The sequence below is a fragment of the Culicoides brevitarsis genome, chromosome 3 (assembly GCF_036172545.1).
Source record: "Culicoides brevitarsis isolate CSIRO-B50_1 chromosome 3, AGI_CSIRO_Cbre_v1, whole genome shotgun sequence".
Taxonomy (NCBI): Eukaryota; Metazoa; Arthropoda; class Insecta; order Diptera; family Ceratopogonidae; genus Culicoides; species Culicoides brevitarsis.
The window spans coordinates 32,178,982-32,198,029 of record NC_087087.1 but is presented as its reverse complement, the minus strand read 5'-3'; the positions used below and the strand labels follow the sequence as shown (position 1 = coordinate 32,198,029).

At 32.6% G+C, this 19,048-nt stretch overlaps 8 protein-coding genes across 11 annotated transcripts in view; 2 read left to right on the top strand and 6 right to left on the bottom strand.

Annotated features, from left to right (window-relative positions):
- The window catches only part of LOC134833181 (frataxin homolog, mitochondrial), an 84,569-nt gene extending 82,331 nt beyond the window's left edge, over positions 1–2,238 (top strand). Inside the window, exon 2 of the mRNA XM_063847417.1 lies at positions 1,900–2,238. Within this exon, the coding sequence (XP_063703487.1) occupies positions 1,900–2,172 (273 nt within the window). The 3' untranslated portion in view covers positions 2,173–2,238. The remainder of the gene's footprint in view (positions 1–1,899) is intronic.
- LOC134833173 (mitochondrial import receptor subunit TOM40 homolog 1-like) lies at positions 76–1,399 on the bottom strand. The gene is made up of 2 exons (XM_063847409.1): positions 1,115–1,399; positions 76–929 (listed from the first exon to the last, which is right to left on the bottom strand). The coding sequence occupies exons 1-2, from the start codon at positions 1,281–1,283 to the stop codon at positions 109–111; spliced, it is 990 nt and encodes a 329-aa protein (XP_063703479.1). The 5' UTR covers positions 1,284–1,399; the 3' UTR covers positions 76–108.
- A 52-nt stretch (positions 2,239–2,290) lies between the features above and the next one.
- On the bottom strand, positions 2,291–3,638 carry LOC134833171 (E3 ubiquitin-protein ligase MARCHF5-like). Its single transcript, XM_063847406.1, has 3 exons — positions 3,274–3,638; positions 2,742–3,198; positions 2,291–2,687 (listed from the first exon to the last, which is right to left on the bottom strand). The coding sequence occupies exons 1-3, from the start codon at positions 3,431–3,433 to the stop codon at positions 2,291–2,293; spliced, it is 1,014 nt and encodes a 337-aa protein (XP_063703476.1). The 5' UTR covers positions 3,434–3,638.
- A 3,246-nt stretch (positions 3,639–6,884) lies between these two features.
- LOC134835054 (WD repeat-containing protein 91-like) lies at positions 6,885–8,024 on the top strand. The gene is made up of 3 exons (XM_063849906.1): positions 6,885–7,087; positions 7,160–7,355; positions 7,414–8,024. Exons 1-3 carry the CDS (start codon positions 6,902–6,904, stop codon positions 7,980–7,982), a joined length of 951 nt encoding a protein of 316 aa, XP_063705976.1. The 5' UTR covers positions 6,885–6,901; the 3' UTR covers positions 7,983–8,024.
- On the bottom strand, positions 7,836–9,282 carry LOC134835053 (E3 ubiquitin-protein ligase TM129-like). The gene is made up of 2 exons (XM_063849905.1): positions 8,663–9,282; positions 7,836–8,605 (listed from the first exon to the last, which is right to left on the bottom strand). The coding sequence occupies exons 1-2, from the start codon at positions 9,209–9,211 to the stop codon at positions 8,039–8,041; spliced, it is 1,116 nt and encodes a 371-aa protein (XP_063705975.1). The 5' UTR covers positions 9,212–9,282; the 3' UTR covers positions 7,836–8,038.
- A 392-nt stretch (positions 9,283–9,674) lies between these two features.
- LOC134833190 (uncharacterized) lies at positions 9,675–10,211 on the bottom strand. Its single transcript, XM_063847429.1, has 2 exons — positions 10,038–10,211; positions 9,675–9,949 (listed from the first exon to the last, which is right to left on the bottom strand). The coding sequence occupies exons 1-2, from the start codon at positions 10,133–10,135 to the stop codon at positions 9,730–9,732; spliced, it is 318 nt and encodes a 105-aa protein (XP_063703499.1). The 5' UTR covers positions 10,136–10,211; the 3' UTR covers positions 9,675–9,729.
- A 39-nt stretch (positions 10,212–10,250) lies between these two features.
- Positions 10,251–12,020, bottom strand: LOC134834997 (probable ATP-dependent RNA helicase DDX56). Its single transcript, XM_063849839.1, has 2 exons — positions 11,677–12,020; positions 10,251–11,610 (listed from the first exon to the last, which is right to left on the bottom strand). Exons 1-2 carry the CDS (start codon positions 11,965–11,967, stop codon positions 10,294–10,296), a joined length of 1,608 nt encoding a protein of 535 aa, XP_063705909.1. The 5' UTR covers positions 11,968–12,020; the 3' UTR covers positions 10,251–10,293.
- A 2,760-nt stretch (positions 12,021–14,780) lies between these two features.
- Positions 14,781–18,693, bottom strand: LOC134834873 (cAMP-dependent protein kinase inhibitor beta-like). Of its 4 annotated transcripts, none has more exons than XM_063849674.1 (5): positions 18,601–18,693; positions 18,002–18,279; positions 17,630–17,941; positions 15,778–15,987; positions 14,781–15,119 (listed from the first exon to the last, which is right to left on the bottom strand). In XM_063849674.1, the coding sequence occupies exons 3-5, from the start codon at positions 17,697–17,699 to the stop codon at positions 15,037–15,039; spliced, it is 363 nt and encodes a 120-aa protein (XP_063705744.1). In that variant the 5' UTR covers positions 17,700–17,941; positions 18,002–18,279; positions 18,601–18,693; the 3' UTR covers positions 14,781–15,036. The 4 variants fall into 4 exon arrangements, with proteins under 4 accessions (XP_063705744.1, XP_063705741.1, XP_063705743.1 ...); XM_063849671.1 differs by having other exon boundaries at positions 18,002–18,276; positions 18,601–18,683; XM_063849673.1 differs by having other exon boundaries at positions 14,781–14,946; positions 15,009–15,119; positions 18,002–18,680.
- Positions 18,694–19,048: the final 355 nt, after the last annotated feature.

The window sequence follows — 19,048 nt, the reverse complement described above, 5'->3', positions numbered from 1 at the left end:
TAGTGTGTAAGTGTTAGATATCGAGTAAATTGTACATTAAAGTGTTTTTTAAATGACTGAAGGGGTTCTTGCACGTCGGATGTGTGTGTTTCGTGTGGAGGTGAATTCTTAACCGATAATAAGTCCGCAACCTAGTCTAAATTGATTTTTGCTATGATTCAAGAGTCCGCTGAGGGCAAAGGAGAATGGAAGGGGTTCTAATCGTTTTTCCAAGACACCGCCGACATTCCAATTGGAATCGAGCATCCCTCGGAACACGAGACTCGCTTTCGGCAAATCGATTTGGTAGCCAATTGTCGCGACAGCTTCTTGCATCTTGAAACTCGTTTCGAGCTCGATGCCCAGTTGCAATTGCTCGCTGGCACGTTGATAGTAACAAACATGAAGTCCTGCCAATCCAACGGTTCCGCTCCACACTGACAAGCCGCTCGCGTAACGTGCTGCCGCTGAAACGATGGCAATTTCGCCGCCAGGCACTGCGGGTCCGTATTGATAGGCAAGTTCGCCGCCCAATGACAAGCCGGGAGCGACAGATTGCAAGTAATGCGCTACAATGACACCGGAATTATTGATGATATTTGGATTGCCAACCGTAACCGAGGCCGTGTAATCGGCTCCTTTGTAGTCTGTCGTCAGTTGTCCCGCAACAACTTTGCTATTTTGTATTTGTGACGCAAATTTGCAGCGGATTTGTGGCGTTATCTGATGAATTATGTTCGCGTTGAGGTCTCCCGAGGGACTTATATCGCCCAAAATCACGGGAAATGTCTCCGTTGGCGAAATTTGTTTCGTTCCGACGTACGTTGTGCCGAATTTGTAGCCGGATTCTTGCGTCGAACTCAAATTTATCGTGTGTGAGACCTGGAAATGGTTGCTGAGACCCTTGTTGACCATCAACTTGGCGCCCTCAAAGTTCGCTGGCATCACATCTGAAAGAAGAGACAAAACATGTGTTGATGTAAATGCATGTCTGTGCGCATATACGTGTTTTTTTGCTATATGGTGACATAACATGGAGAGTAACAAATTTTTTTCGAGGTTATTTCGAAGTTGCGGTCCTCGTTTTTCCCATAATTCTTTAAAAATCGCCCCGGATGTGAATTAAAATACGTACCTTTGCACTTTTTGTGCAGTTCTTCCATCGTGCCGGGATTTTCGAGAGGCTTTGCAGCACTTTTCGCCTTTCCATCTTGCTCCGCAGTGGCATTCGGCTCGGGAACTGCGCCCAAAAATTGATTTGCTGCCGATGTTATTGGCTTAGAGGCCGCCTGCACGTTTCCCATGGTCGACTTTTAGCGAGTGTGACAACTTTTTGCACGAAACTCTCTGTGATTCACACAAATATCAGCGAAAAATCACACGCGAAATGCACTTTTGAAACGCACGACGATTTTTACGGTTTGACGTGTGATTTTTTTGTGTGCTTTGGGACGTCCTTGACTCCGAAATGAGCATTGGGCCTTGAATTTCGCCGAATTCTGTTTTAATTTTCACTGAAAATCACTAAAAATAATTAAGAAAAATGCTTTTGAGCTCTTTTAGAGTAGCGAGAATCCATTTTCAACGCTGCCAATCACAAAAAATCACAAAATCAATCAGAAATGTGAGTGCAATTGCCGTTCAGAAACCCTTGGATCATCGAAGTCCTCAAAAATTTCCACAAAAACAAGTTGTGAGAAGCGTTTCCAACCCTTTACCGCCCAGCAATAACCTTGACGAGGCTCTTGTTGATGCCAACACTTATGAAATTGTCTGTAACGAGACCCTAGAATCCCTATGTGATTATTTTGATGAAATTGTAGAGTCAAATTCTTCATTAAAAGATGCCGATATCATCTACGGAGTAAGTTTTGACCTCAATTTAACATGAAAAAGGCATAAAAAATCGTAATTTTTCAGGATGGAGTGCTAACAGTGAAACTCGGGTCCCAAAAAGGTACTTACGTGATCAACAGACAGTCACCAAATCGACAAATTTGGTTGAGTTCACCCCTTAGCGGTCCTAAAAGATACGATTTTATCCCCAAAAATGCTGAAACAGGCGATAAATGTCGAGGATATTGGATTTACAAGCACGATGGCGTCACGTTACATGAGCTGCTGCAAGAAGAATTGCCAAAATTGATCAACTCAGAGACAAATTTCCTCGAATTAAGTCACGGAAAGAGATGAAAACGCAAAAATTTGACTGAATTTTAGTTCATTTGCAGTAAAATACAGAATTCATGAATAAATATATCGTTTAAAAGTAAAATTGTATGCGTGACTGCTGACATGTTGCGTTAAAAACTTAGGAATTGTCGGGCCATTGGAGGTCTGCCAAGTTCCGGGCGCCGTTATTCAAGTTATTTGTCGCCGCCATCGATGGAGCTTGTCGCGACGCGAATTGACGCACATTTTCTTCGGTGTAATCGAGGATTTTGCGTTGCTTTTTTCGCTTGTACTGCTTCTGCTTGAAGTAAATCTTAAGGGCTCCCTTAAAAGCGATGAACGCTAAACCTCCCAAAAGTGTTCGATGCAAATTATTTTGCACGGAATCGAAGAAAGCGTGTCCAATTATCGACGAAATGCTCGGCAGGAGCAATGCGCCGCACAAAACTCGCGGTACGGAGAGCGGATCTGACGTTTGACTGACGGGATCTGTGGATGGGGGAATTTCGCCATTTGTGTAAACGTCGTCGTCATCACTAAAAATGCAAAAAAATTATGAAAATTGTTAAAATTTCACGGGAAAAACTTACGCTACGGGCAAAATCAAACTAATTAAGGGAAATTTTCGAGCGCGATTGTCTTTGGCTTGAATAAAACGCAAAACGACGTCTTCCCAGCGAATCATGCGACCAAGTACGAGTGAAACTGGAATAGCGGGTAATGCTACCAACAACAACAATGGATCGGTATTGTCCATAATCTTCAATCCTTCGTGATATCCGACGACTTGTAGAATTGTAATCGCCCCGTACGTCACGGAAGTCCAGTAGAGCGAGCCAACGATCAATCCAGCAGTCAAAAATGGCGAAACGCGACGCACCAGAGCATCAATTCCCTCGAGAACGTTCGCCAAAGTGCCCATTGAGGGAAAAACTATGATATATTCCGTCTGACATTGGGGACAAGCGACCTTTTTGAACGAATTTCCCTTTTGCTTTTCGTCAATCCAACGCGATAAACAAGATTGATGCACCCATCGCGTTGTACCTGCAACGAAAAATTAAAAAAAAAAATATTTCGTCATCAATTTTTTTTTATCGATAAAAATAAAAACAAACCAACCTTTGCAGGAACATGGCTGAACCCATGGCGACAACTCGCCGTCTTCATCTGTGGCGAAGCAAACCCAGCAATAGCGCGTTTCTTCGGATTCTTGCACGACGCGACTGTCTTTTACCGTTGTCACGGTCGATTCCGAAGAACTTCCTTCGAGGAGCTCCATTTTTTGATCACAGAAATGTTTCCGATGGTGATTTTGCGTTGTGAAATTACTCTTCGTTCGTGGCGTTTTTTGGTCCAAATTGCACGTGAATTAACGCAAATTGTAGTTAATGAGTAATTTTCGGGTTTTATTGAATAAAAATTGCTCCAAAAAGTCGCAATTTCTGATGTTGTTCGACCTTGTTTTGATCCGTTTGCTAATTCAAGTTGGGTTTGAGTCAGTGACGGGTATAGAGGGAAATTTCAAACAGGGCAGAAAAAAAATTTTTTTAGGGCACACAAAAGAAATTATTTATGTATTTAAATAAAAAAACGCTTTAAATTCAACCATCAAACCATCAGTTTATTTTTTTGACAGTTTTAAGTTATAAAATGATTAAAAATGTAAATTAGAGCCTCTCTGACAAATTTCTATCCATTTGGAGCAAGATTTGACAAAAATAGCTTTGACACAGTTTTTGACACAGTTTTTTTGCTCTTGATTTAGTTTTTAAAACAAAACTATGTCAAAGAAAAAATTTTTTTTCAGTTTCAATTTTTTGGCAGTTTTGAGTTATAAAATGATTAAAAATGATAAATTAGAGCCCTCTGACAAATTTCAATCCATTTGGAGCAAGATTTGACAAAAATAGCTTTGACACAGTTTTTGACACAGTTTTTTTGCTCTTGATTTAGTTTTTAAAACAAAACTATGTCAAAGAAAAATTTTTTTTTCAGTTTCAATTTTTTGGCAGTTTTGAGTTATAAAATGATTAAAAATGATAAATTAGAGCCCTCTGACAAATTTTTATCCATTTGGAGCAAGATTTGACAAAAATAGCTTTGACACAGTTTTTGACACAGTTTTTTTGCTCTTGATTTAGTTTTTAAAACAAAACTATGTCAAAGAAAAATTTTTTTTTCAGTTTCAATTTTTTGGCAGTTTTGAGTTATAAAATGATTAAAAATGATAAATTAGAGCCCTCTGACAAATTTTTATCCATTTGGAGCAAGATTTGACAAAAATAGCTTTGACACAGTTTTTGACAAATTTCAATCCATTTGGAGCAGGATTTGACAAAAATTGCTTTGACACACAGTTTTTTTGCTCTTGATTTAGTTTTTAAAACAAAACTATGTCAAAGATAAATTTTTTTTTCAGTTTCAATTTTTTGGCAGTTTTGAGTTATAAAATGATTAAAAATGATAAATTAGAGCTTTTTGACAAATTTTTATCCATTTGGAGCAAGATTTGACAAAAATTGCTTTGACACAGTTTTTGACACAGTTTTTTTTCTTGATTTAGTTTTCAAAACAAAACTATGTCAAAGAAAAATTTTTTTTTCAGTTTCAATTTTTTGGCAGTTTTGAGTTATAAAATGATTAAAAATGATAAATTAGAGCCCTCTGACAAATTTCAATCCATTTGGAGCAAGATTTGACAAAAATAGCTTTGACACAGTTTTTGACACAGTTTTTTTGCTCTTGATTTAGTTTTTAAAACAAAACTATGTCAAAGAAAAAATTTTTTTTCAGTTTCAATTTTTTGGCAGTTTTGAGTTATAAAATGATTAAAAATGATAAATTAGAGCCCTCTGACAAATTTCAATCCATTTGGAGCAAGATTTGACAAAAATAGCTTTGACACAGTTTTTGACACAGTTTTTTTGCTCTTGATTTAGTTTTTAAAACAAAACTATGTCAAAGAAAAATTTTTTTTTCAGTTTCAATTTTTTGGCAGTTTTGAGTTATAAAATGATTAAAAATGATAAATTAGAGCCCTCTGACAAATTTCTATCCATTTGGAGCAAGATTTGACAAAAATAGCTTTGACACAGTTTTTGACACAGTTTTTTTGCTCTTGATTTAGTTTTTAAAACAAAACTATGTCAAAGAAAAAATTTTTTTTCAGTTTCAATTTTTTGGCAGTTTTGAGTTATAAAATGATTAAAAATGATAAATTAGAGCCCTCTGACAAATTTCTATCCATTTGGAGCAAGATTTGACAAAAATAGCTTTGACACAGTTTTTGACACAGTTTTTTTGCTCTTGATTTAGTTTTTAAAACAAAACTATGTCAAAGAAAAATTTTTTTTTCAGTTTCAATTTTTTGGCAGTTTTGAGTTATAAAATGATTAAAAATGATAAATTAGAGCCCTCTGACAAATTTCTATCCATTTGGAGCAAGATTTGACAAAAATAGCTTTGACACAGTTTTTGACACAGTTTTTTTGCTCTTGATTTAGTTTTTAAAACAAAACTATGTCAAAGAAAAAATTTTTTTTCAGTTTCAATTTTTTGGCAGTTTTGAGTTATAAAATGATTAAAAATGATAAATTAGAGCCCTCTGACAAATTTCTATCCATTTGGAGCAAGATTTGACAAAAATAGCTTTGACACAGTTTTTGACACAGTTTTTTTGCTCTTGATTTAGTTTTTAAAACAAAACTATGTCAAAGAAAAAATTTTTTTTTCAGTTTCAATTTTTTGGCAGTTTTGAGTTATAAAATGATTAAAAATGATAAATTAGAGCCTCTCTGATAAATTTCTATCCATTTGGAGCAAGATTTGACAAAAATAGCTTTGACACAGTTTTTGACACAGTTTTTTTGCTCTTGATTTAGTTTTTAAAACAAAACTATGTCAAAGAAAAAAATTTTTCAGTTTCAATTTTTTGGCAGTTTTGAGTTATAAAATGATTAAAAATGATAAATTAGAGCCCTCTGACAAATTTCTATCCATTTGGAGCAAGATTTGACAAAAATAGCTTTGACACAGTTTTTGACACAGTTTTTTTGCTCTTGATTTAGTTTTTAAAACAAAACTATGTCAAAGAAAAATTTTTTTTTCAGTTTCAATTTTTTGGCAGTTTTGAGTTATAAAATGATTAAAAATGATAAATTAGAGCCCTCTGACAAATTTCAATCCATTTGGAGCAAGATTTGACAAAATAGCTTTGACACAGTTTTTGACACAGTTTTTTTGCTCTTGATTTAGTTTTTAAAACAAAACTATGTCAAAGAAAAAAATTTTTTCAGTTTCAATTTTTTGGCAGTTTTGAGTTATAAAATGATTAAAAATGATAAATTAGAGCACCTCTGACAAATTGTTATCCATTTGGAGCAAGATTTGACAAAATGGCTTTGACACAGTTTTTGATCCAGCAAGATGGATGGCTTTTTTGAAATTTTTCTCTATCATTACATTTTTTCCAGAAAAAATGTAAAACAAAACTATGTCAAAGAAAAAAATTTTTTAGTTTCAATTTTTTAGCAGTTTTGAGTTATAAAATGATTAAAAATGATAAATTAGAGCCAATCATTTGAAAATTTTTATCCATTTGGAGCAAGAAAAATTTTCTTACGAAAAAAAAAAAATTTCTAAAATTTCATTCAAATTTTTTTTTTTTAGAAAATCACGAACCCTTTCAAGCTACACCCCTGCTTTAAAAGTTTAATTCCATAAATGACCAGAAGAGGGCTACAGAAAAATGGCAACAAATTTCGTGGATAATTTGGTGAAAGAATTTCTCATTTTCCGCGGATTTTCGGGGACTTTAAAGCAATTCGATGCCGAGCTGAAGAACGATAAAGACCAAAGCTTTCGAGCTGACAAAATTGTGGACCAGCTAATGGTTTGCATCAACACTCACGATCTCGATACATTGGTGCAATATGTAAGTTTTTGTTTTTTTGATAAGAATTAATTCACTTGGGGGCAGATTATTGACCTTTTTTGATTTTTTTAGATTAATCATTTAAATTGCAACATTTTCTCGAAACTGGAGCAAAGTTTCACGACAGCAGTTAAGAAGTTACAACAAGGAATTTACAAGTTGTATTTGGTGACGGCTTACAATAACAACAAAAATGACAAAATTACGGAATTTTTTCAGAAAATGTCGAGCGAATTGCAAGGAGTTTCTGAATGGAAGGATTGGTTTTGTAAGTTTTTTCGTCGAAAAATTAAATTTCTTGCTAAAATTGTAATTTTTCTTTGTAGTTTTCCCTTTTTGCAAAAATCCCGAGGAACATTCCACGTTTAGTTTGTATTTCACGAAGCAATATCAAGACACCCTGCTAATTTCCTTGCACAATTTCCTTTCTACCATCTTTCAATGTATGCCGCAACCGACATTAACACGAGCGGATGCCGAAGTTTGTCTCATAAAACGTTTGCAAGACGAAAATAGTTTGTTACGGAACCGAATTCAGACACTTCAGGCACAACAAGCAACGAGCGGAGGCATTCAAGGACACCAATCCCGTCTCTCGAGCTTCAATAATCAAGAATTCAACAAAAAAATGGCCTCGGGCACACTAACTCTCAACGATATCATTCCGCTTGACATCTCACCGCCCCCGCATATCGTCGACGACTTCTTCATAATTGCCGCCGAGACCTTAGGCGTCGTCAATAACGCAAGCGAAACCCAAGCAAAGGGCCTTAAATCGTTAATTCGTAACATCAGTTCCGGCGGAAGTCCCGTAATGGGGCGAAAAGACGGCTCAGCAGCTGTGGATAAAAATAAACGTCGCTCCGGATCTGTCGGGGGCAATAAAAAGGAATAAAAAATGAATTATTAACTGAAATATAAAATTTAAAAATTTAATAAAAAATTTTTTTTTCATGATTGTGACTCAACATTTCGTCGCGAAGGTAATTTTTCGATGTAACAAATATCCAACATGCAAAATTTCGTGCGACACATGGGACAAGGACTTTTCTTCTCGAGCCACGTTTCCGGCGAACGTTCATCTTGTCGCGCAGAGAACCAACGAGCGCAGCAACTCACACAAAACATGGGGCGACAATAACAATTTCCGCAACGAGACTCTTCGTCAAGCTCGTTTCCGTCTTCGTCAAGGTCTAAGCAGTTTTTACGGATTTTTACGTCAGGTTCTTGAGCAAAACAGGCAAAACAGACATCCAGGTCCTCTCGATTGTAGGAAATTTTGGGATTTGCAGCGACTTGATCCTTAAAAGCGTCGATGAAGCGATCCATGAGCGACGGTTGAAGCCTCACATTTGGCAAAATGATGACTTGACGTCGTAAACGATCTTGCAAATTCTTGAATTGAGGCGCCTTGATGCGAATTGAAAACTCTTTTGCATTTCCGCGATGAGGTTTCACCCGGATATTCACGTATTGGATGATATCGGTGCCTTCTTCCGTGATTTCATGGGTGTCGGTCTATGAAAAAAATTAAATTTTATTGAATTTCATGAGAATTTTGGTTCAAAAACTCACTTTATCCGCAATTAATTCCATGTCACTTTGATGCGCCACGTAAACTGTGTACGGAGTTGTCTTAAAAAGCCAATTTTCTGTGACAACGAGGTTCGAAATGCTATTTAAACGTATAACCATCTTGTCAGGACCCCGAAATTCTGTGTTGATATCCGTCACAAGGGACATCCAACTGCTTTCTTGATAGATTTTTAGGGCTTTTACGACACTATGGGTGATCCAGCCCGTGTTCCAATAGTACAGGATGAGAGTTACAGCCATCGAAGGAAGTACAACTGAAATTGCTGACAAAATTTGGATAAAAATCCCGTCGTCGAAGCCAATACTGAGACATCGGAGGATGATAAAAAGCATCGGAAGGGCCGAATGAACGACGAGCGTCACGGAAGTTCGTAAAATATGGTGCTGAACGAATTGGGTGTACTCATCGCCAATGAACCAAGCAAAGAGATTTTCGATGGAGAGACCGAGCGATGCGAATTCGTTGAAAATGAAGCAAAATGAGGTCACGAGGGCGAATAGAAAGTAAATCCAGTCGGATTCGGACATGATTTTAAGTTATTTTATCGAGTTTTGGCACGGATATCGTCATTTGTTTACTATTTTTGTCTGTGTGTGGGAGTACGAGTGACAGAAGTTGCCGATGACAGTCAACTGGGATTCGAATTTTTGAAGAAATTTCAGGTTTTTAATGAATTTCTTCAGAAATTTTGAGTTTTTAAGAAATTTTAGGCCCAAAAATTTTAAAATTAATTTTTTTTCTATAAAATTTCTTCATTTGAAGACTTTTTTGACCAAAAATTGTCGATGAGAGTCAATTGGAATTCAAATTTTTGAAAAAATTTCCGAATTTTGTTGAATTTCTTTAGAAATTTTAAATTTTTGTTAAATTTCTTTTAAAAAAATTTAGTTTTTAGGATTTTTAAATACCCGAAAACTTAAAAATTTATTTTTTTAAATGAAATTTCTTCTTTAAAAACCTTTTTTCGGAGAAAAATTAACCTAAAATCTCATTTTATCGAATATTTTTTTTATTTATTTAATTTACACAGAGACCTACAACAGCTTTAAACCTGAATTCGTTCAGCGGGACCTTCACTTTCTGGCGGAATGCCGAGTTCAGCGTTTGTCCATTGACTTGGATCGGGCCAGGGGAATTCTCCCGTAATGTGTTCGGATTCATGCCAAAGATGCCATAAAACCCACCACCAAAAGAGGCCTCCGGTAAGATTTGCACCGATTGTTACCCATTTTGGAGCGGGAGCAGCTGCCTGACGATAAACCCAACTACGAAAAAAAAATTTTTTTGTAAAAAATTTCTGACTTGTTTTGATCGGGATTACATAATTTCACAAAAAAATGCTAAAAAACTTACGTTCCGCCGGATTTCAAAGGTTGTGTAGTTCCAAAGTGACGCCGGGCGATTTGCTGTGCCGCAAGACGGCCCAAATTCAGTGCGCGCGAACGCAACATCCTGAAAAAATCGTGAAAATTTGTTGATTTTTCGAGTCGCGATGAAAAATTGTGTTTTTTTTTGCGATGACAGGACCTCTGACGGTGAGAATTGTCAAAATTTTTAAATTTTTCGTTAAATTTTTTATTGAAACTTAAATTTATTTACAGAAATTCATCTAAATTTTTCGTTTTTTCTTGGCAAAATCCACTTTGGCTACCTTCAAGGGATCATCGCGGGACTTTCGCTTCTGTTGCTGATTAAATCTCGCGCCTCGTTTCTTCGTGACGACTCCAACGATGCGTTTCAGCGACTGCGGCACGATATATTCGGGCACTTCTCCCAGCTGCGGATTCACTTGTGTCGGTTGAACTGTTGTGTCATGTCGTAAAACATGCAAATCGCGTGGATTGTCGTCGAAAAACCCCTTTAACTTCTCGGAATTGAAAATTTCGTTCTTTAATTCGCACGCACGAGCCTCCTTGATGATTTGTTTCGTGATTGCACGCCACGCATCCATGCTGCGATACTTAAAAGGCTCAACTTCGTCCATTTTGAACTTGAATTGGCGAATTGGATCGTCATCGACGACGTACATTTTCCTCAAATGTGCTTGTGTGGCGTCAAATTGCTCTTTTTCTGACACCGCGACGAGGGATAAGACACAACCCGTGTTTGTAGCACGTGCTGTTCGTCCCGCACGATGAATATAGGACTCAATGTCGCACGGAAAGTCGAAATTTACGACATTCGAGACTTGTAAGAAGTCAATTCCTCGTCCCACGCCGGATTCTTTGTCTTTTTTGTCCTTTTTATCTTTGCCATGGGTTGGATTTTGCACGAATTTCTCGTCGGAAGCGATTAAAGTGTCATAAACGCCTTGATTGAACTGATTTACGGCATGACAACGCACTTTTACGGGCAACTCCGAGTTGAGAACGCAACAACGTATCCGAAATTGGGCGAGAAACAGCTTCAATTTGTAACATCGATCCACGGAATTGACGTAAATGATGTTTTTACCACGCAATAAGTGTAATTTTATGAGCGACAATAAAACTGTGGCTTTTTCCAACTCCTCGGCATACAAATAATAGTGCGTTATTTGCGTTTGCGGCGGCAAATCTGGTTCTTCGAGCTTTAAAATGACTGGATTATGCAAAATTACTGCCTTGAGATTGTTCACATCGGTATTCAACGTCGCCGAAGCAAGTACAGACTGATAAACAGCCGGCAATTGTTCCAATAAAAGGTTCAAATCGTTCTTAAAACCGAAAGAAAAGATCAAATCCGCTTCATCTACGACTAAAGTCTCAAGAGACTCCTTGAGAGATACATTTTCTTGACGGATATGGGTCAAAATCCTCGTTGGCGTGGCGATAATGATGTCAGGACGTTCCAATAAAAGCACTTTTTGGGCAGATGTGTCTTGTTTCGACGACAAATCAATCGCTCGGATCGTTCTTTCACACTTTCGGGTCAATTCTTGCGTTACCTACGACGAAAAAAGTTACTTTACGGTCAAAAATCGACCCAAAATCGAGTAAAAAACGCATTTTACCTTCAAAATCTGATCACACAACTCCTTCGTGGGCGCCAAAATCAACGAACTGACTTTCTGTTCCTGCTCATGCTGTTTGGACTTGATGATTTTTTGCAATAAAGGCACCACAAAAGCCGCAGTTTTGCCAGATCCGGTCTTTGCTCGTATCAAAACGTCTTTTCCTTCGAGAATCAGCGGAATTGCCTTCTCCTGAATCTTTGTGGGCTTCAACCATCCCAATTTTGCAATTCCTTTCAAGATTCGGTCATCTAATTCCATTTGATGGAAACTTAGGTCCTTTTCCTCCATGGTTCGAGTACTTTATCGTGAAAAACTTTCGGAAAAATGCGAGAGCAAAACAAATCACACGTGCGAGAAATGTCAAATGAAACGTCAAAATCAGCTGGCGGCATAAACAAAAACACGGGAAATGGCAAAAAATCCCGAAAATAAGGGAAAAAACCAACAAAAATGTGTGAAAAAGAAATCAAAACCGAAAAAAGGGAATCCTGACATGCTGCATCGATTGGAATTTTTACAAAATATCTCGAAATTAGCTTCGGAATTCAAATTGAACCAACTTTCCAGCTTGTACGGCTCTTCGATGAAGACGTTAGGCAAGAAATGCGTTTATCGAATGTAAGTTTTTTAATTTTTTTCAATGAATTTCTTGTAAAAATGCAAATTTCTGTCAATTTTTTCCCGTAGAGATCCAAAAATCAAGCGAAATTTCTGTCGAAAGTGCTCCACGTGTCTCGTTCCCGATAAAAGTTGCGATGTAGTTGTTGTCGAAAAGGCCAAAGAACACTCCTATGTCGATTGCATATGTAAAACTTGTCAAACGCCTCGTAAATATATCCTTAATCCAAGTCATAAACTGTGGGAAAGTAACCCGCCGTTCATTTTAAAAATATTTGAAGACCTGGAATCGAAGAAAAAGTCACAGGAAGCCATTAAGAGTTGATTAAAACTGCAATTTTCTACAATAAATATTTTTTTTTTATTCACGTGATGAATTATTACACTTAACAAGTATTAATAATGGGTACAATTAAATTTCCTCTCATTATTTTTAATAAATTATGTTAGTACATTTTATATTTAAGGTGTTTTTTTTTTGTTTCAGTAAAGTAAATAGCACAGCTAAATTTAATATATTTTATTTTTACATTTAATTTAACTTTTTTTTAGGTAGAATTAAATTGACATGACACAAATTTCGTTTCATTTTTTGTTTTTAGCTGCTTTTTTAGGTACTGATTGTAGGAAAAAAAATCAAAATATTGAAAAATTGAAGAAAAAGAGATCATTTGTGATTTTTTTGTGGTTTTATGTGTAGAAAGGTGGCTCGGGTAAAGTTTGTGATGCATGATGGTTGAGTGCCAGACTCGGTTTTTAAATGTTTTTGATTAATTTTTATTTTATTTTGTTTGTTTATTGAGTCTTAGAGTTTCGAGGAGGGAAATTTTTGTTAGAAAATCAAAAGTTTTTGAAAAATTTTTTAAAAAATTTGATTTTTAATTTTTTTTTTTAATTTTTCAAGACCTTTAATTTCATACAATGACAAAAAATGTCATAAAAATAGCTTTTCTTGTTGAAAACTTATGATTTTCTAAGGAAATCCCTCCTTTTTTGTATAATTTCTTTATAGAAACTAGCTCATTGTAATACTTATTGATTGATCAAATCATTAATAAATAATATCTTGTGTCTTCGGGTGAAGCTACTCATAAGGAAAAATATTTCACATACCTAATTTCTCAATTATTGAATAAAAACTTAATTTTCTTTTGTTAAAAAAAAATATTTTTCAAAAAAATAATTATTTAATTTTTAATTAATTAATTAATTAAATGATTTATTTTTTTTATTAATTAATTTTAAATTATTTTTTAAATTAATTTTTTAATTAATTTTTAATTAATTTTTTTAAATAATTTTTAATCAATTATTTTTTTGAATTAGCAAAATGTGATTTTCAAATTTTTTTAACGGATTTTTTTTTGAATTGACATTTTATTAAAATTTATTTTCTTTAATTTTTGTTTTTTTAATTAATTAATTAATTAATTACAATTAAATTAAACTTTAATTATTTAAATTAATTAATTTAAATCGTTAATAAATTAAAGAAATTAAAAAAATAAAAAAATTAAAAATTGAATTAGCGGAAAGCGATTTACAAATTTTTTAACGAAACTTTTTTTGAATTGACTTTTTCAAATTTTTAATATTTTTTTTTTAATTTTTGGCAAATTATTAATAAATTAATTAATAAATTAAATTTTAAAAATTCTTCAAAAAATTGAAAACGTGAAATATTTTTTCCTTGCTTCACAAAAAAAATTCTTTTACATCACGCGATTCATTCTAGTTTTCTAACTGTTCATTATCTTCTTCTTTTATTTTTAATTATTAACAAACATTTGAGATCCTGCGTAAAATCACACAAAAATACAAGGAAAAATATCATAATTTAAATTCCAAGGACACATAAATGATAGAAAAATTTATACCTAAACATGGTAAATAGACGGAAGGAAACTTTTTTTTTCTTCTTTTTATAAATAGAAAAGTTATTTACTTCATAATTTATTTACTTTTTTTTTACTGTCGTCGCTTCATGGCGGACAATAATTGACAACACACAAAAAACTTTTGTCGAGACTTTGAATTTCCATTAAAATATTTTTATTTTTTTTCTAACTAGGTAGACTTTATCTCATAAATATTTTTTATTTTATAATATTATTTATTTATATTTTGTTCATTTTTACTTTTTTTTTGTTCGTTAAACTATAGAATAAAATAAAATCTTTGGCCTTGTATGTCTTCCGAGTGAGAGAGAGAAAAAAAAGTAAAATATTGTGCATTATGACAAAAAAAGAGCATGTTGAATAAAAAATCGAGTATCGATTGAATTGATTCGATTTAAAAATAAAAAAAAAGTTTTTCAATGTTCATTTCATGCAATAAATTCTTCGATTAATTTCCATTCGATTAGCTTGCATTGCTTAATAAATAATAAATATTTTTTTTTTTATTTTTGTTCATAATAAATATTTTTTTTGTTTTTTTTAAAGCTAACGTTCATTCATTGTCTTTCATTTTTTTTTTGGGGATTTTTTTTTTCTCTTCCGTTGTAAGTACATGTAAACTTTTTCTTCAAAAAAAAAAAAAATAAATAAAAAAATAATTTTTAATTATTTATTTATTTTTGAATCATTGAAGGAAAAAGTTTACGTTCGCGCAAGTTTTTTAGGTACAGCACGACCTATGATGTTCCTTCTGTTTAATTACAAAATGTTTACTTTGTCAAAAGTTTTGATTATATAATTATTTTATGTTACCATAATTAAATCGTTATGAAAATCTAATCTAAGTTTTGTTTGATGACACTTCAGTGACAGGCTCACTTGGTCCAGATTGTGAACTACTGGCGTTATTTTGTGATGGGGTTTCTTTAATTTAAATATTTTTTATTAATTTAAATTAATTTAAATAATTTTTTATTAATTAATATTTTTTTATTAATTTAATTTTTTCAATTAAAAAAAAATATTATTTTTTTAGTTATTTTTTTTAAATTAAATAAAACTAAATTTTTATTTTTTAAATTATTTTTTTTAATTAAAAAATAAATTGAATTATTAAAAAAAAAATTTTAATTTTTTTTAATATTTTTTTTTTTTTTTTGCAAAAATTTAAATTTAATTTAAAAATGTTTTTAATATAAAAAAATATTTTTATTAATTTAATTTTTTTAATTAATATTTTTATTAAAATTAAAATTTTTAATAATATTTTAATAAAAAAAATAATTTTATTAAATTTAATTTAATTTTTGTTAAAATTTATTTTTTTCAAAATTAAAATTAAATTATATTTTAAAATTATTTAAAATTTTTTTAATAATTTTTTTTATTTAATTAAATTTAAATTAGGTGCATAAAATTAAATAAATTTTTATTTTTTTTTAATTTTAAAAAAAGAAATTTTAATTAATTTTTTTAATTAAAAAAAAATAATTAATATGTTATCAAAATTTTTAATGAAAATATTGTTCTTTAAAATTATTAAAATAAAATTTTTCTAAAAATTTGTGATTAAAGTTCTTACCCTGCGTCGTAAGTGCACTAAAGTTATCGGGGAGATCGGCTGTACTCGTGGTACAATGTTCTGCGAGAATATCCGGCAGCGCATTTCGCCTCCCAATTCTGCCTGTTGTGTAAAATTCACTTTCAATTTCCTTCTGATTTGCTGGCATCTCTGCCGAGGATGATTGTTGCTGTTGCTGTTTATCCATAGTGGCTTTTAATACTTTAACGACTGTTAAAAAATTAAATTTTCAATTATTTCTCAAGCTTTTCTTTAAAAAAAAAAATTAAAAAAAATCGAGCATTCACTACAAAAATAATTTGGCAACTAAATTTTTCAAACCAAACCACTCACCAAATACCAAAAAAAAAAAAACTTATTATTTTTTTGTTATGTTAAATAAATAATTTAATATGAATACAAAATAAAAATGAACGCTTTGTCAAACCCAAACAAGGTGTATTGTACTGGCTTTTAACAAAATTTTTCATTATATTTTTGTTAGAGGCTCAAAAAATCAGCATGCGAAACGACGGCGGCGTCGTTCGTTAGTTAACAACTTGTTTTGCCAATTCATTCTTTAATCTATTGTTAATTGTTATTTAATAATATTTATCAGTCTCGTGCAGTTATTTCACTTTTATTTTTCACCCAATGATACGTGTTAGTTTCAATCACTTGATAAGTATCAAAAAAAAATGCTTTGAAAAATGTTCTACAATCATTACAATGTCAAGTGTTTCAAAGAGGAAAATTGTAGGAAGTGTTTAAAGGACATTGCGAAGGAAAAAATGCAATTTTGTATATGGGAAAATGTCAAGAACTGATTTTCGATGTTTTTTTTTTAATTTGAAAATTTTTTCGATGTTTTTGGGGTCTTAAAAGCTTTTCGATGTTATTTGAAGTTTGAAATATATTTTAAACTTCAAAACATCGAAAATATACTTGGACCTCAAAAACATCGAAATAATTTTTCAATAAACATCGAAGAACTTTTCAGACCTCAAAAAATTTAATAAAATTTTGAAAACCAAGAGATTTTCGATGTTTCTTGAAATCTGAATAACTTTTCGATGTTTCTTGAGGTCTAAAAAAACATTTTCAATTTTATTGATGAAAAAGCTCTTTAGACCTCAAAAACATCGAAAAGCTTTTCAACCTTCAAAAAACTGACATTCTGATGTTTTAAAAAATTTGAAAAGCTTTTCGATGTTTTTAAGGTCTAAAAAGCTCTTCGATGTTTTTGAGGTCTTAAAAGCTCTTCGATGTTAATTGAGGTCTAAAAAGCTCTTCGATGTTATTTGAAGTTTGGAAAAATTCTTAGACTTCAAAACATCGAAAAGCTTCTTAGATCCCAAAAACATCGAAAAGCTTTACAAATTACGATAAACATCGAAAATCTATAATTCAAGAAATTTGAAAAGTTCTTTAAAAAATTTGAAAAGATTTTCGATGTTTTTGAAATCTGAAAAAGCTTTCGATGTTTTTCATATCTAAAAAGCTTTTCGATGTTTTTGAGGTCTAAGAAGCTTTTCGAACCTTAATTAACATCAAAGAGCTTTTTAGACCTCAAAAACATCGAAAAGTTTCTTAGATCCCAAAAACATCGAAAAACTTTTCAAATTTCGATAAACATCGAAAATCCGCTCAATTTATATAAATTTCTCCCATTAAATCTTTTTCCAATAAACGTGCATTTAAATCCTTCATTCCTTTGTTACACATTCACTTTCGTACGATGCCACACAATGCAAAAATAGAAAGAAAATGGCAATGACAAAGCACCACAAAGGAAATGTCCTTGAACCCTTGACATGTATCTTAAACTTTAAGAGCGAGAGAGAGAGAGTATTTAGTTGAAGTTCAAACTGACCTTGGCTACGTGTGATCTTCTTTTTTCGTCTGACCACATGCTTTTTGATGGAGCCTAGCTTTTGCGGCATTTTTAATACTTTTTTTTTGTTTGTTTTTGTAAATAGAGAGCCTGAGCGGAGTATCTTGTACGTGATTTGTACGTTAATTGCTTTGCTTTGCTATAAAATCTTAACGAGTGCCTTGCACCGTGTCTGTGCGCTTAATTCAAAATGTGTGTTTTTTCGTGTGTGTGATAGAGAGCCGGAGGGAGATTGGCCTTGAGCCTTAATCGATCATCGACAAAATGAAGAAGTAAATAAAAAAAAGGAAACTGACATGACAAAAATAGATTTTTTAATATGGAAAATCAATTGAAAGAGCAGTTTATTACCATTCATGTGTTTCCTTTCGAACCGACGAACTTCGATGATGATGTGTCGTCGTCGTCGCTTTTGTCCTTATTGTTTGTTGGCGGTGATTGAATCAATCGGAAAATATTTTCTGTGTGTGTGTTTATTGATACAATTGACTTTCGGCACGCATTTGTTATTTTATTATTATTTTTTGCAGTAATTTCAACATCATGAATATTGTATGAAGAGCACCCCGAAGAGTTATCCTTTTTCTATTTTTCTATATTTTTTGCAGCGATGCTCCTTCCAAACACTGCTAGAGATGGGCAAAAGAGAAAATTCGAATGAAAAACTTTCCACAGGATATTTTTTTTTCGTTCGTTCGTAACCGCGAGTAATTTTTCAGTGGATCGTTCCACACACTCGTGCTGTGTTGACCGAAACGCCAGTCCGTCCCTCAACGAAAAAGGATAAGAATAACCATGAACATGTGTGCAATTTAATTAATTATTTAGAAAACGATTCTCGAGACACGAAACTGCTCGTATGACGTAAAATAAAAAGTCGCTTTTCCGTGATTTAGCAATTGGCACGCGCAACACGTGTGAATTTGCAAGCGTTTTCGCGAGACGTTTACCTCAAACTACGGTCGACGCATCTCCGTTTTCCTGCGGAAATCCCATTTGACTGAATATTTTTCCGATTTTCACGAATTTCGTTTACGTTTTGGGTTTGGAATTGACGGCACGCTAATTCAATGGGTTGCGGGAATTTGCAAATTTGTGCAAAAATTTATTTTTGATAGCGGAAAATTTTCAAAAAATGAAAAAATTATTATTTAAATTTAAAAAAAATTAAATTTTTATAAAAAAATATTATTTTTTTTTAAATAAAAATTGCATTGACTAAAAATAATTTTAATATAATTTAAGAATTTTTTGTGGAAATTTAATTTGGAGTATCTGAATTTCAAATTTTTTAAATATAAAAAATAAATATAAAGTAAAATAAAAATATAAAATAAATATAAATAATTAAATTTTAAAATTCTTTTAATTAGTTTTTTAAATTTTTTTTAATTAATT